Source organism: Geotrypetes seraphini, chromosome 2 (assembly GCF_902459505.1).
Source record: "Geotrypetes seraphini chromosome 2, aGeoSer1.1, whole genome shotgun sequence".
Lineage (NCBI taxonomy): Eukaryota > Metazoa > Chordata > Amphibia > Gymnophiona > Dermophiidae > Geotrypetes > Geotrypetes seraphini.
The window spans coordinates 182,993,509-183,007,884 of NC_047085.1; the positions used below are offsets into that span (position 1 = coordinate 182,993,509).

The window sequence follows — 14,376 nt, forward strand, 5'->3', positions numbered from 1 at the left end:
CCATTGTCAGCGCGCTGGTGAACCGATTTTTTAGGCGTCATATATAGAAGCTGGGGGTAAGACCATAAGGGGACTAATGTAAAGACAGTTGCACATGAGGTTAGGCAGGTGCTTGCATATTCTTAGCTAGAGAAGGAGTGGATAAGCATGTTCTGCTGGTGTCACTTCTTGTATGTGTTGGTGACTAGCAAGTTAGTTCGTTCTTCCATTAAAGGCCTCGGTGAAGAGCCAAGCTTTCACCTGCTTCCTGAAGTAGAGATAGTCTCTTGTAAATTGCAATGGATGCATAAATGTTAGCATTCACTTTATGCACTTGCCCTTTGCATGTTATCAAATGACCCCCCTCAATGTTTTAGTCATTTTAAATTGTTATTTAGAATTACAGTGTGTGACTTCTTTTTAATGACATTTTTCCATTTTGATATGTATGCTGCCTTTGGGCTTTTGCTTCAGATAATAGAAAAATGTTGAAATAAATAAAGAAACCATTTCAAGCTCACCTTGACAAGCTCCATCATATCTTTAACAAATCCATCCACTTCGGGACCTTCAAGAGCTCCTGTTTTACTCTGACAGAAAAACAAAAGCAGCTCAAAAGCTAAGTAAATGAGACTACTTATTACACCAGTGTTCTTCAATGCCGTGGTGGCCCTCGGAGATGTCTTTGGCGGCCCTCGTTGCCTTTCTGGTTGTTTTTTCTTCTACTGCTCTTCCTCTCTACCCAGGTTCAGTACACAAAGGGAAAAGCAGATGGGAAGCAGGAGCACATGTTTGAAGGACAAGGCATTTCTCAATAGACAAGAGAATGCATTTGGAAATGGTCACTACCTGGAAGATTCTCCCCAATTGAAGTCGGAAGGTGGGCTCTAGGGATTAGATGTCAGCTCAGCAGTGTTACGGCCCCTTCCCCCAAGGAAAAATATTTAGTGGCTCTTCTTCAGCTCATTAGAATCCAAAGTGGCCCCAACTTTCTTTTTTTCTACTAATTTATATTCCGCATATCTTACAATTCTATGCGGATTACAAATTATTCAGGTACTTAAGCAGTTTTCCCTAACTGTCCCGGTGGGCTCCCACTCTATCTAATGTACCTGGGGCAATGGGGATTAAGTGACTTGCCCAGGGTCACAAGGAGCAGTGTGGGATTTGAACCCACAACCTCAGGGTGCTGAGGCTGTAGCTCTAACAACTGCACCACATACTCCCACTATATTACACACTGGCCAAAGTTAGGGGAAAGGGGATGGGACTTGATCTAATCAAGTTGAATCTTTGATTTTTTATATCAATTCATTCCAACAGGAGGGCTCGATTCGGTTAACAATATTAATAAAATTATACAGCAGATTAGAACAGAAAATATATCTTTTAGATGAGAATTTCATCTTTCATGATTGATTATTTGAAAAAGAAGGATCATTAGTAAATTTCTGAAATAAATATCTCTTCTGTACTTTACGAAAAGTGGGTAGATGTGAGAGAACTCTAATTCAGTGGTTCCCAACCTTGTCCTGGAGGACCACCAGGCCAATCGGGTTTTCAGGCTAGCCCTAATGAATATGCATGAGAGAGATTTGCATATAATGGACGTGGCAGGCATGCAAATCTGCTCCATGCATATTCATTAGGGCTAGCTTGAAAACTCGATTGGCCTGGTGGTCCTCCAGGACAGGGTTGGGAACCACTGCTCTAATTGATACTATGCTTTTTTGTGTGTGGTTTAAACAATCAAAGCAGTTTACATGGGGCATTGAAGTGTTAAGTGATTTGTCCAGAGTCACAAGGAGCTGCAGGGGGAATTGAGCTCACCTCAGGGTGCTGAGGCAGCTGCTCCAACTACTAGGCCAACTCTTGCACTCTTGTTTCTTACATTGATCCTTAGTAGGGAGTGAAATGGGGACAAAAATCCATCCCTGTCCCCTCACTATCCCCACAGTGAAGTGCATTTTTCATTCCCATCCCCTCCCCGTCCCGGCAGTTTTTATGATTTTATGCAATTTTATGAGTCTAGGACAGGGGTAGGCAATTCCGGTCCTCGAGAGCAGGAGCCAGGTCAGGTTTTCAGGATATCCACAATGAATATGTATGAGATGGTTTGCAGGCACTGCCTCCTTGAGATGCAAATCTATCTCATGCATATTTATTGTGGACATCCTGAAAACCTGACCTGGCTCCGGCTCTCGAGGACCGGAATTGCCTACCCTGGGCTAGGGCATTGCAAATAAACATTTTAAGCCTACACACTTGCAGGGAAGTTGGAAAGGATGTCATACTCTCCGTGCTTTTCCTACTTCTTTGCAAGTAGTTTATAGCGGTGGTTCCCAACCCTGTTCTGGAGGACCACCAGCTGGTCTGGTTTTCGGGATAGCTCTAGAATATGGATGAGAGAGATTTGTATATAATGGAGGTGACAGACATGCAAATCTGCCTCATACATATTCATTAGGGTTATCCTGACTGGCTGGTGGTCCTCAAGGACAGGGTTGCACTAAACATCCAGATACTGGATGTTTGGTGCATCTTAAAAAGAATACTGATCCCCAAGTATGAGCACCACTCTTTAAAAAATACTTGTTACTGATTGCTTTATGCACACTTTATGCACTCCAGGGAATTATGTATAAAGAAAAAATCAAAACAATGTACAGGAAAACAACATATTGAATAGAATAATATTTGCAGTATTCTGGAAATATATGGGGGTATTTTAATACTTGGAATATCATAAGCAAGCTGTTCTTTACAAGAAGGGTGCACAAAATGCTGAATTTATGATGTAAGGCAGGGGTGTCAAAGTCCCTCCTTGAGGGACTGCTTTCATTGTATGCTAATAGACCTCATGCATACTCATTGGGGAAATCCTCAAAACCCGACTGGATTATAGCCCTCGAGGAGGGACTCTGACACCCCTGATGTAAGGTAATCAAAGTGTGTAGTAAACAGGGTTGTACAGGAACCCAACCCCCCTTTCCCCATAGGATCAATAGTTCTGTATTTACATTTTCAGTATTCACGGGGTTTTCTAGGAACCTAACCCCGGCAAATAGCAAGAACACTTGTAAAGGACCTCATAAAATACCAACAGAAGGATACAGGCCATGACATGATAGTACGTACTGTGCCAGTGGGCAGATCATGGGTAGAGTTCACAAGTACATGCATAGATTACGAAATACCTTAATCTGCATGTGTGCGTGCACAAAGTACACACCTTCACTTTCACCAGCTCTGCAGCAGATGAACGTGATTGTACTTACATGGTGCCCCTCTGGAGGCACCTACCAATGGCACCTTGTAAAATTACCCTCATAGTGGTTGCATAGAGCTACAATACATGTGCTTTCTACATGTATTCAGTGCTGCCATCTATCCATGCCTGGTGTTTAAAATAAATTCTCACTGCTAGTGATCTGAAGGTTTCCTCCCATTTTATCCCTATGAGAAAAATATTTGGTACATAAGACCCATAGTGACCTTGCTCAAGGACCCAAAAAGGAGGCCAAAACCAATAGAAGTCAGATAGCACGACAGTGGCCTGAGAACCCTGGGAACCAGATTCGATTCTCATTGCAGTTCCTTGTGACTCTGGGCAAGTTACTTAACCCTCCGTTACCCCAGTTACAAAATAAGTACCTGTTTATAATATGTAAACAACTTTGAATTTAGCCACAGAAAGGAAGTATAACAAATCCCATCCATTTTTCCTAGAATCTAACCCATTACTCTTACCACTAGACCAGTGTATCACAAACTGTGTGCCGTAACACACCAGTATGTCTCCTGAAATTTCAGGTGTGCTGCAACACACAGGTGAGGAAGAGAGTCGTCCACGCTGGCTGACTGCCTACAGGTTGTGCCTCTCGCGGCGCATGGCACGTCCTGTAAGAAGTCAGCCGGCGCAGATGACTCTCCTCCTAGCTGGCGTTTCTCTTACTCTCCCCGCATCTCCCGGATCTCTCCACCGAAGCAGGTTGCAGCCAGATGGGCCTCTGCACATGCGCGGACATCAACGTGATGATGTCACACATGCGCGTGATGTCATCACATTGACGTCCGCACATTTCCAGGTGCCTTCTGTCTGGGGCACTGGATTTAGTGTGCTGCCGGCCAGAAAGTTTGCAAGACACTGCACTAGACAATCCCATTCTGCAACTGACACTTACCTCCTTTTTTCAGGTTGTTTTAGTTCTGCAAGAACACACCTTAATGCATTGACCTAGCAAAGCATATTTAATTGTAGGTGTTTAAAATGCACATATGCCACAGAAAGTCTATCTGCTACTTAGAAGGATGCAAGTGAAAACAAGTAAGCAAATAGGTAATACTTACAACATCATAGTGTGCAAAAATTGTCTCAAAGTCTCGCTTTCTTTCCTCTGTACTACTAGCCTGCATGTAGACAAGAAGAAACGTCCAGGGAAATATTGTTAGCATTAAAAAATATATATATTTATAAATTTAAATTTTCAAAGAAAATGTAGATACAATGGAAAATATACTATATATATACTCGAATATAAGTGAATCTGAATATAAGTCGAGACCCCCATTCCCCCCCAAAAGGAGGAAAAATGGTTGACTTGAATATAAATCATGCAGCTTAATAGTCAAGTCCCCTGCCCTGTCAGGTTCTGCACCCAGCCCCCTCCCTGCCAGGCATTGCACCCAGCCCCCTTTCCTCCCTCCCCTGTCAGGCACTGTACCCAGCCCCCTTTCGTCCTGCTCTCCCTCCCCCCCTGTCAAGGCTCTGTACCCAGCCCCCTCCCGCCCAGGCTCTGCACCCTGTCCCTCCTCCCTGCCCTATCCTCAAACCTCTTCTGCCGATCCCTGGTGGTCCAGAGGTGCAGGAGCTGGTTGGTAGTGGCTGCCGCAAAATTGGGCTTCTTCAGCCGAAGAGCAGCACCGAGCAGGAGCGCACTTTGACACTGCTGCTCGGCGCTGAGCAGCTTCCTGTCTGGCTCCCGTGAAAGGTGGAAGGGGATGGAGGTTGGCAGAATTGACAGCTGGAAGTAGGGAGGGAGGAGACCTGGTTGAGAACAAAGTGAATCTTGTGAACCTTGTCGTAGAAGAACACCACCATTGTCTGGGGTGTTGGGGTGGGGGGGGGGGAAGGAAGTGAAGAGGGGTTTGGAGGTGAGGGCACTTTGAGTAGAGAGTTGAGTGTGGCAAAGAGATGGTAAGAGTTAGAGCTAGTTAAGGTCAGAGAGTTAGTTAAATGGGCATAATATTTGTTAAGTGAGAGGACAGATTGGAAGGATGTCAGCAGGAATTTGAAGTTTATAAAGTCAGCATGTGTGTGGAATTTAAGCCAAAGACATACAGCAGATTGAGCACAGGAGTGCAGGTAGTGGATGTTGGAGGTCAGCCAGGGTTGCGGTTTGGCACGCCTTACAGGACATGAACTGGGAGCAGGGTATCTAGAGCAGAGGAGAGAATGGTGTTGTAGGAGAAGACAGCTTCATTGACAGACTTGTATGACATATTAGTTGAAGGGAGGGATGAGAAAGTGGTCAAAAGGGTGCTAGGGTCAATAGTCTGAAGGTTCCTAAATGTATAGGTAGTAATTGGCCGGGTCTGGGGAGGGTGATGGGTTGTGAATGTTAACAGGTGATGGTCAGAGAGGGGAAGAGATAAGGTGCAGAATTTGGTGGTAGAGCAATTGGAGGAGAAGACAAAGTCAAGGCAGTGGCATTTTTGGTGCTTAGGGGTGGTGGTGCACAGCTAGAGATTGTATGAGGATGATAGAGTAAGAAAACTGGAAGTGTAGGAGTCAGAGAGGTCATCGGCAAGGATGTTGAAATCACCAAGGATGAGGGAAGGAGATGAAGGCTTGAAAAGAAGGACAGCCAGGAGTCAAAGTCAGTGAGGAAAGAAGAGAAAGACTTATCAGAGAGTCGAGATGACTGCTACTCGGAGAGATAGAGGAGTGAATAGGCAGATGGAGTGGACTTCAAAGGAGGAAGAGCAGTGAGATTGAGGTGGAAGAAGCGGTTGATATCTACAAGCTGATGAGAGTAAAAGCCCAATACCACCTCATAAGAATAGCCTTACTGGGTCAGACCAATGGTCCATCAAGCTCAGTAGCCCATTCTCACGGTGGCCAATCGAGGTCCCTAGTACCTGGCCAAAACCCAAGGAGTAGCAATATTCCATGCTACCGATCCAGGGCGAGCAGTGGCTTTCCCCATGTATTTCTCAATAACAGACTATATACTTTTCCTTCAGGAAATTGTCCAAACCTTTCTTAACACCGAGTACGCTATCTGCTCTTACCACAACCTCTGGCAATACGTTCCAGAGCTTATCTATTCTATGAGTGAAAAAATATTTCCTCCTATTGGTTTTAAAAGTATTTCCCTGTAATTTCATTGAGTGTCCCCTAGTCCTTGTAATTTTTGACGGAGTGAAAAATCGATCCATTGATACCTTATATTAAATTTAGATATTAGAAACATGACAGCAGATAAAGGCCAAATGGCCCATCTAGTCTGCCCATCCACTGTAACCATTATCTCTTTCTCTCTCTGAGAGATCCCACCCAATTTCACCCTGCAATTATTTTGATGATCTTTCTTTCTAATGTTGTCTCAGACCCTGCCTCGGCCCTATCCTGACCCCACCCACATTAACTTCCTCTGCCACATTTAGGTGTCCCCAAATATTCTAGGCCTATGCCTACTGTAACAGTAGGTAACTCAATATTAGGCACCCTGATACTGGGTTTACAGCATAGCCTTGGTTCGCCTATAGGGAGGTGTCCTGTTACAGAACCGCATCCATACTATTTGGCAACAATGACAAGTCCCGAGTATCAGGATAAGCAGGCACTGCATAAAATGAGATAATTTAAAAAACTCTACTTACATCCATTTTAAATTGAAGAAGGAAATTTTCCTGGAGTGCCAGAATCCTTCAGTGGAGACACAAAAAGCAAAACTGTCATTTACTGTGCATTATTATTAATTCAGCAAGCAGCCCAGTGGCACAGCAGCAATGCTGCACACTGCAACACACACAGGAGAGACTCTTAGGTGTGAATCCAATCTTTCCAAGTTCAAATCAATGCTCAAAACCTTTCTCTATAAAGAAGCATATGAGACCTAGACCTTTTGTCCTTTCCTTCCCTATCACCTTTTTATTTTAGCAATGTAATCCTACCTTTTTCCCTTTTGTGTGTGTTGTAGTTGTTCATGAGATTTGTCTATCTATGTATTTGCGTTTGTAATTCCTACAATTTTGATGTTTTTAATTTAGAAAGATATGTGATGTTGTAAACCGCTTTGGAAATGAAAAGCGGTATATCAAGATATAATAAACTTGAAACGATTCTGGTCTGAAATTGTCTGAAGCAGCAAAAGGGCAGATCCCAGATGAAATAGTTCAAAGAATCTTTCTTTGTTAAAACCAAGAACCTGACGTGGTCCACATTTGGCCCATTCATGGTTGCGAGAATCTCAGCGAGAGGGAGAATTAGAAGGCCTTGAGCATGCGCAGATGCATGCTCAAGACCCAGCAGAGGCAGGAAGTTCTTCAAGCGGCACCGGCACGTCCTGTGGGCAGCGTGCCGGTGCCAGACGGGGGGGGGGGGGGGGGGGGGTGTTGTTTAAATTTCAAGTTGTTCGGTGGGGGGTGCCGGTTTGAGTGGGGGGGTCCTTTGTGAGCCGGGGGGGGGGGGGGGAGCGATGCCGATTCTCAGGGGGGGGGGGAGTGCTTGCAAATCGAGTCAACACTTGGTTTTGCGAGACAAGTTTTGCGAGAATGTTTTGCTCGTCTTGCAAAACACTCGCAAACCGAGGTTTGACTGTATGTTAAAACAAAATAAACACTTAAATTTCATTAATAACAATACAGAAAATAAATATCCCTCCCCTCACATCCACCAATTTAATCAATAAATGAACCAGAAATATATCCCCCCCACCCACCCACCCTGTCCTGGATATGTATATAAATAAACAAAAAATTAAACAAAGACAACTATGGTGAATTAACAAAGGATATCAACGGGCCCCAAACCAATTTAAATAATTTGCTATTCCCTAAGATATCCGCATTCATCTTTTAGTATTTGTAACCTAAACATAAACTGGCCCACCAAAACGGAAAGTTGAGACGATCGCAATTCTTCCAATTGCGGGTTATCATTTGCATCGCGATCCCTGTCATAATCAAGAAAAGCCTGCCTTTGTAGCGATCCATGGGAGGCTTGATATGCAGCAATGTTCCACATATAATTGCCTCATACGTCAAAGGGATTGTTGATTCTAGTATGAGGTTAATCTGTCCCCATATTGACTTCCAGAAACTGAGTATCAAAGGACAATAGAACAACAGGTGATCCAGTGTCCCAATGTCTAAATGACAGTGCCAGCATCTATTAGATTTAGAACTGTCTAAGTTGTGTAACCTAACAGGGGTCCAAAAGGGTTCTTGGTTTTAATAAAAAAGAATGTTTGAAATATTTCATCTGGGATCTGCTCTGTTGTGCCTTGCAATGCTGTACACTGCCATGCTGAGTGTCCCTGGTTCGATTCCCGATCAGGTCTTCCACCCTCTGGACTGACTGATGATATCATGAGTTCAAGGTTCATAGCCCCTGGTTGAAAGATAAGTTACGATTATCAAGAAGGATGACACCTGATTTAGAGTCCATGATATGGGGTTCCAGAAAGAGCTCTTGTGCATGGTTCCCAGCTTCAGCACCACTACTTCAGGGATTAGATTAGGATCAGTAGAAGGAAAGGTATATTAAAACAAGGGGAAAACTCTAGGTAGTTACAAATAAAGGCATATTGTACCAGTAACTCAGCCCTGAATCAACTGAGATCAAAGAAAAAGGACTCAGAGAAATTACTGGGAGAAAAAAATTGTAATAGAAAACTTCAAAATCAAGATAACTAATGTGCATAGTTTGTTCTTGGCTGTTCCTTTTTAAAGCTATCAGTTATGAAGATAATTGCCATATTGGGACAGACTGAAGGTCCATCAAGCCCAGTGGATTTCCCCAAGCCATCTCAATAATGACCTATAGACTTTTTTTTTTAAATTTAGGAAATTATTCAAACCTTCTATAGCCTGAAGGGAAACTGGCATTGGTAGAAACTGTAAATCCAAGTTTGGCATATAGAATTTAAAATATTTGTACTGTATATCTTTTCTGATGTGGCCTTTTTATTTTCTTAGTAAATAACTGAAGTGATTATTATGAGAGAACAGTACAGAGGGTGTCTTGGATCAAAAATAACAACATATAAGTATTTTCCTATTGGAAAAATTTGGAGAGCATAGATCCATGGTAGGACCAAATTGGGATTTTCATTTTTATGATGTGCGTGACTATCCAATGAGGGTGAAACTGAAACTAGCTTCCCATTTCTCTTATGACTTAGGCAATCTTTGAATGTGAAAAGTTCCAGCACGCAACCACTGCATAAAGTTACAACACCTGTTTTAAACATACAAATATATTTCATAATCATACCTTGCCAAGTCATTCAGATCCAATCGGCTATCTTTATTTTTGTCAAAGATTTTCATCTGCAATCAATAAGATGAAAGTGGAATGTGTTATTCACATTGATAAAGCTAAGTGACAGTGGCTCTTTTGGGCTTTTAACTTGCATTGTAACCAGCCTGTTATTCCTTTCCCTTCTGCTTCTATAACCCAGGAACAGTCTTCAATAAAGAACCACAAACCATGGCTTTTTTTAGACCACCACCACCCGCTGCTGCAACATTAAAGCACACCTTTGCTGGTAGGTAATAGTATGCCCAAACCCCACTAACTGAAGAGGTCTCCTGTGCAAATTCCTGCCTATACTGCCAGAACAGCACTCAAGAAGGAGGTGCCCTTTAGCCGTCTACATTGACATGCTCACACATGCTCAGTTCAGTTGCTGAACTGAGCATGCATGAGACAGCTGGAATTGATGGCCAATGCATGTCTGCTAAGTGCTGCTCAGCACAGGAGGGACTTGCACAGGAGATATCTTCAGCTGCCAGGGCTTGGCTCCAGAAAAAGGAGGACGGATTGCGACATCCAGGTTTTACTTCTACTGAAAGCAATGGAAGTAAGGAGGACAGATAGAGACATCTGGGCTATACTTCTATTGAAAGCAATGGAAGTAAAACCCAGATGTCTCAATCCGTCCTCCTTTTTCTGGAGCCATATGGTAACCCTATCCCCACCAGCCATTAAAGCAGAAGGGGCCCGACTCAAAGGTTAGGGGGCCCAGGACCCTGAGGTCTCCCTCTCCCATGGCTATGCCATTGCTCTGATCCAAATGATTCCAATGTGGTGAGACACGGTGCTGCAAACAAGTTACTGGCGCATCCAGAGATGGCAACTTGACTTGGTGCAGCTCATAACGCAACACCTTTCTGCTCAACGTGGTAAGGAAGTGCGTTTGCATTGCTACCTCCAAGTGCATTCAGTGATCTCGCACATAAATGACAATGACAACTGGCATATCCATATTCATATCACGAATACTGCTTCTATAGGACACTGGATGGATAATACATTTAGGCAATCATTTTCAAAGCAGTATTCGTGATATGAATGTGCATATGCCACTTAAACCTGCTAATTTCAAACACTGATGTTCTGGATATAATTCAATTAATCATTCTTCTATATCTGTATAATTTATACCTATTCCTAGTATTATTTGAAAGGGCAAATAAGCATTCATTAATTTGAGAGGTTCACAGGCAACTGACCTACTATTAAATATTATTTTATTGTGTAGATAGACTTGAAATATCTTAGATATGAATGATGAGAATAGGTCTTCTTTATATTATGGAGCTCTTTTCAGTTGTTTTCATGTAATCCACTAACAATTGTTGCAAGATTTGGCAGAATCTCGATATAGGGACACTGGATCATCTGCTCTTCTTTTGTCCCTTGATACTTAAATTTTGGCGATCCATTTGGGATCAAATAAATAGAATACTGGAAGTTGCATTGGTATTGACGTATGACATAGTGCTGTTTGGTACGTTATTGAGGGCCAAGAGTCCAGCAATAGACTACTCATCATGACGGGAGTTGCCATACAGCTTATTTGGAAAAATTGGGACAGGTTAAACTATAGTTTTTGGTGGGAATCCTTGTGCCAAACTTATAAATTTGAACATATGAGTGCAATACAATTGGGACATTATAAGAAATTCAAGGAGGTTTGGGACCCACTGACAAAATTTTGTAAAGATTGATTATTAGTTTTAGCCCTTTGATTATACACATCCAGGATGGGTGAATGGGGGGGGGGGGGGGGGATATGCCTTTAATTTATTATTTGATTGTAATTTTGCTTGTCTTGATCACTTGTATTACTCATGATTGTCTTTGTACTGTATGAAAGGGTGGGTGGGTGGGTAGGTAGGGAGGAAGGGATATGTGTTTATTATATCATTTGATGATATTAAGTGCTGTTTATTTTGTACATGGTTTGATAATATGTTGCACTTGATGTTGGCTTTTAAAATGAATAAAGATATGGAAAAAAAATAAACATAAACCTTCCTTATTAACAGGGCAGGATTAATTCATCGAGGGCCCCTAGGCATACAAGTACACTGGGGCCCCTTCCCCACCCCACCCCACTAATCGCCCAGGCGGAAACAGGAAGCTGCGTCAGAGGGAAGCTTTGGGCAAGTAGCATCGCTTGCACAATTACAGTTCCTGTTGCCTTTCTTACCCACGTTGCTTGCTTGTTACTTTCTGTTGAAGGGGGGTGCATTGCCAATCGATGCTGGAGGGGGCCATCGCCGTTTTGCAAAAACAATGTTGAAGCCCTCCTTCATTAGGCCCCCCCTTGACCATTTCGGGCCCTAGGCACGTGCCTACTTGGCCTATTGGTTAATCCAGCCCTGCTTATTAATCTATTCCACCCCACTCATCATTTTATAAACCTGTTATATTCCTTTTCACTTGTCTCTTTCTCCAAGTTGAAGAGTTCTAACCTGTTTAGACTTTTTTTAAAATTAGAGATCTATATCATTCTGTAAATCATTTTTGGTTTTCATTTTCTGAACCCTTTCTATTCTGCTATTTAATTTTTGAGATCCTTTAACCAGAACACAATATTCAAGGAATGGTCAAATTAAGGATTTACTGTACATAGAGGTAATGTTTTATTTTATTTATCCAGAAATTTCCTCCTGCCCCTTTTAGCTTCCAAGTTTAAATAGAACTATGGTTAGGATAAGGTTCCATTAGCCTTTATTCACAACTCCTCAGGAATTTTAATCACTATTTTACATTCTAGTGCAATTGGTGTGTCATTCTGGACAATAGGGTATTCTCTCGATGCTTGCGAGCCGTGCAGAAGGAATCCACTCCAGATTTTTGATTCCTCCTCTACTGCTGTGCTGCCCCCTTCAGTATATCCTTCTGCATGGAGGCCGAAAGGAGTCTTTCTGACCTGCTCTATATATTTTGTTTTATTATTTTTGGTGTTTTTTGAACTTTTGATAGTTTTTGATGCTCCAGAGCTCCCTAGGTCAAGGGGAAAGTTCTGCCTGTATAGAGAAGCAGCAGATTTGTTCTGCAGCTGACAGGCCATTCCCTCTGTGGTAACTGTTGACCAGCCCGCAGAAACTGTTGTGGAGCTCAGGGTCCGGACCCCAACAAGCTTTGCTCAACTACTGGGTTGCAGGAGCCTTCAGGGGTATCAGCGGGGCTCTTTATGGTGTTGGCTGTGTTTCACCTCCCCACTTTTGCATGTGTGGGTGTTCAGGGATCAAGAATTACTCAGACTACAGTCCAACCGATAGCCAAAAGATTTCAGCATCAGAGGACAGTTCCATTGAGGCAGTGATTCTTCTCCATTTCTAACTACTTTTAAAGAGAGCTGGGGCAGACTGCAGCACATCTACAGCACTGTGCACAGTGAGTAAGGCTGTTACAGCCTATGGACAAAATGGGAGGGGCGGAGGAGGAGGGAAGTTCTGCAAATCCTGTTTGTGCTGGTTTCTGCTACTTCCTATAGGGTCCCCCACTTCTAAAATCCTATTTTGTGTGTTTATTAGTTTTTTCATAAGCCATTTAGGGCTGTTTTCCTGATTTTTTTCAAAGTTCTCCAGAACCTTAAAATCACCTCATTTTGCCTCAAAAACTGGTAGGGTAAGAGTCCCCAGGCTCTTTTATCCCTAGTTTATTTATTGGGGTTGGAGTAAAGGGCCATTACTCAGAATAGCAATGGGTCACGAGTGGAGTCCCACAGGGGTCGGTGCTGGGACGCTCCTGTTCAATATATTTATTAACGACTTGGAGACAGGGACGAACTGTGAGGTCATTAAATTTGCGGACGACACCAAACTCTACAGCAGGATTAGAACCAAGGAAGACTGTGAAAACCTGCAAAGGGACTTAACGAGATTAGAAGACTGGGCAAGAAAATGGCAAATGAGTTTTAACACTGAGAAATGCAAAGTCATGCATGTAGGAAAAAAGAACCCGATGTTCAACTATAAAAAGGGGGGATCGTTGCTGGGGGTGAGCAAACTTGAAAGAGACCTGGGGGTGATGGTGGACACAACATTGAAAGCATCAGCACAGTGTGCGACAGCCTCAAAGAAAGCGAACAGAATGTTGGGTATCATCAAAAATGGTATCACGACCAGAACGAAGGAAGTCATTTTGCCGCTATATCGGGCGATGGTGCACCCACATCTGGAGTACTGTGTCCAGTACTGGTCGCCGTACCTCATAAAGGACATGGCGGTACTTGAGGGAGTCCAGAGAAGAGCGACAAAGTTGATAAAGGGTTTGGAAAACTTCTCATATGCTGACAGATTGGAAATGCTGGGGCTATTCTCTCTGGAAAAGCGGAGACTTAGGGGAGACATAATAGAAACCTTCAAAATCATGAAGAGTATAGAGAAGGTAGATAGGGACAAATTCTTCAGGCTGTGGGGAGCCACAAGCACAAGGGGGCACTCGGAGAAATTGAAAAAGGACAGGTTTAGAACAAATGCTAGGAGGTTCTTTTTCACTCAGAGGGTGGTGGACACATGGAACGCGCTCCCGGAGGCTGTAATAGGCCAGAGCACGCTACAGGGGTTCAAGGAAGGTCTAGATAGGTTCCTAAAAGATAAGGGGATTGAGGGGTACAGAAAGAAGTAGAGGTAGGTTATAGGATTAGACAGAAACCACTTCACAGGTCACGGACCTGATGGGCCGCCGCGGGAGCGGGCCACTGGGCGCGATGGACCTCTGGTCTGACCCAGTGGAGGCAACTTCTTATGTTCTTATCCTCCCTGAAAGCTTAGAATGGGTTACAAGTAAACATATATAGCATAAATATACCAGAGGAGATATGTAGTCTTGACATGGAGGAGGAAAAGTGATCAACATACTAGGGGAAC

The 14,376-nt window shown here is 43.2% G+C and overlaps 1 protein-coding gene across 1 annotated transcript in view; it reads right to left on the minus strand.

The window, feature by feature from the left end:
- The window catches only part of SCGN (secretagogin, EF-hand calcium binding protein), an 88,306-nt gene that overhangs the window by 6,776 nt on the left and 67,154 nt on the right, over positions 1 to 14,376 (minus strand). The window contains exons 7-10 of the mRNA XM_033934374.1: positions 9,482 to 9,537; positions 6,865 to 6,910; positions 4,330 to 4,389; positions 501 to 569 (exon numbers count right to left, since the gene is read on the minus strand). Coding sequence (XP_033790265.1) covers positions 501 to 569; positions 4,330 to 4,389; positions 6,865 to 6,910; positions 9,482 to 9,537 — 231 coding nt within the window. The remainder of the gene's footprint in view (positions 1 to 500; positions 570 to 4,329; positions 4,390 to 6,864; positions 6,911 to 9,481; positions 9,538 to 14,376) is intronic.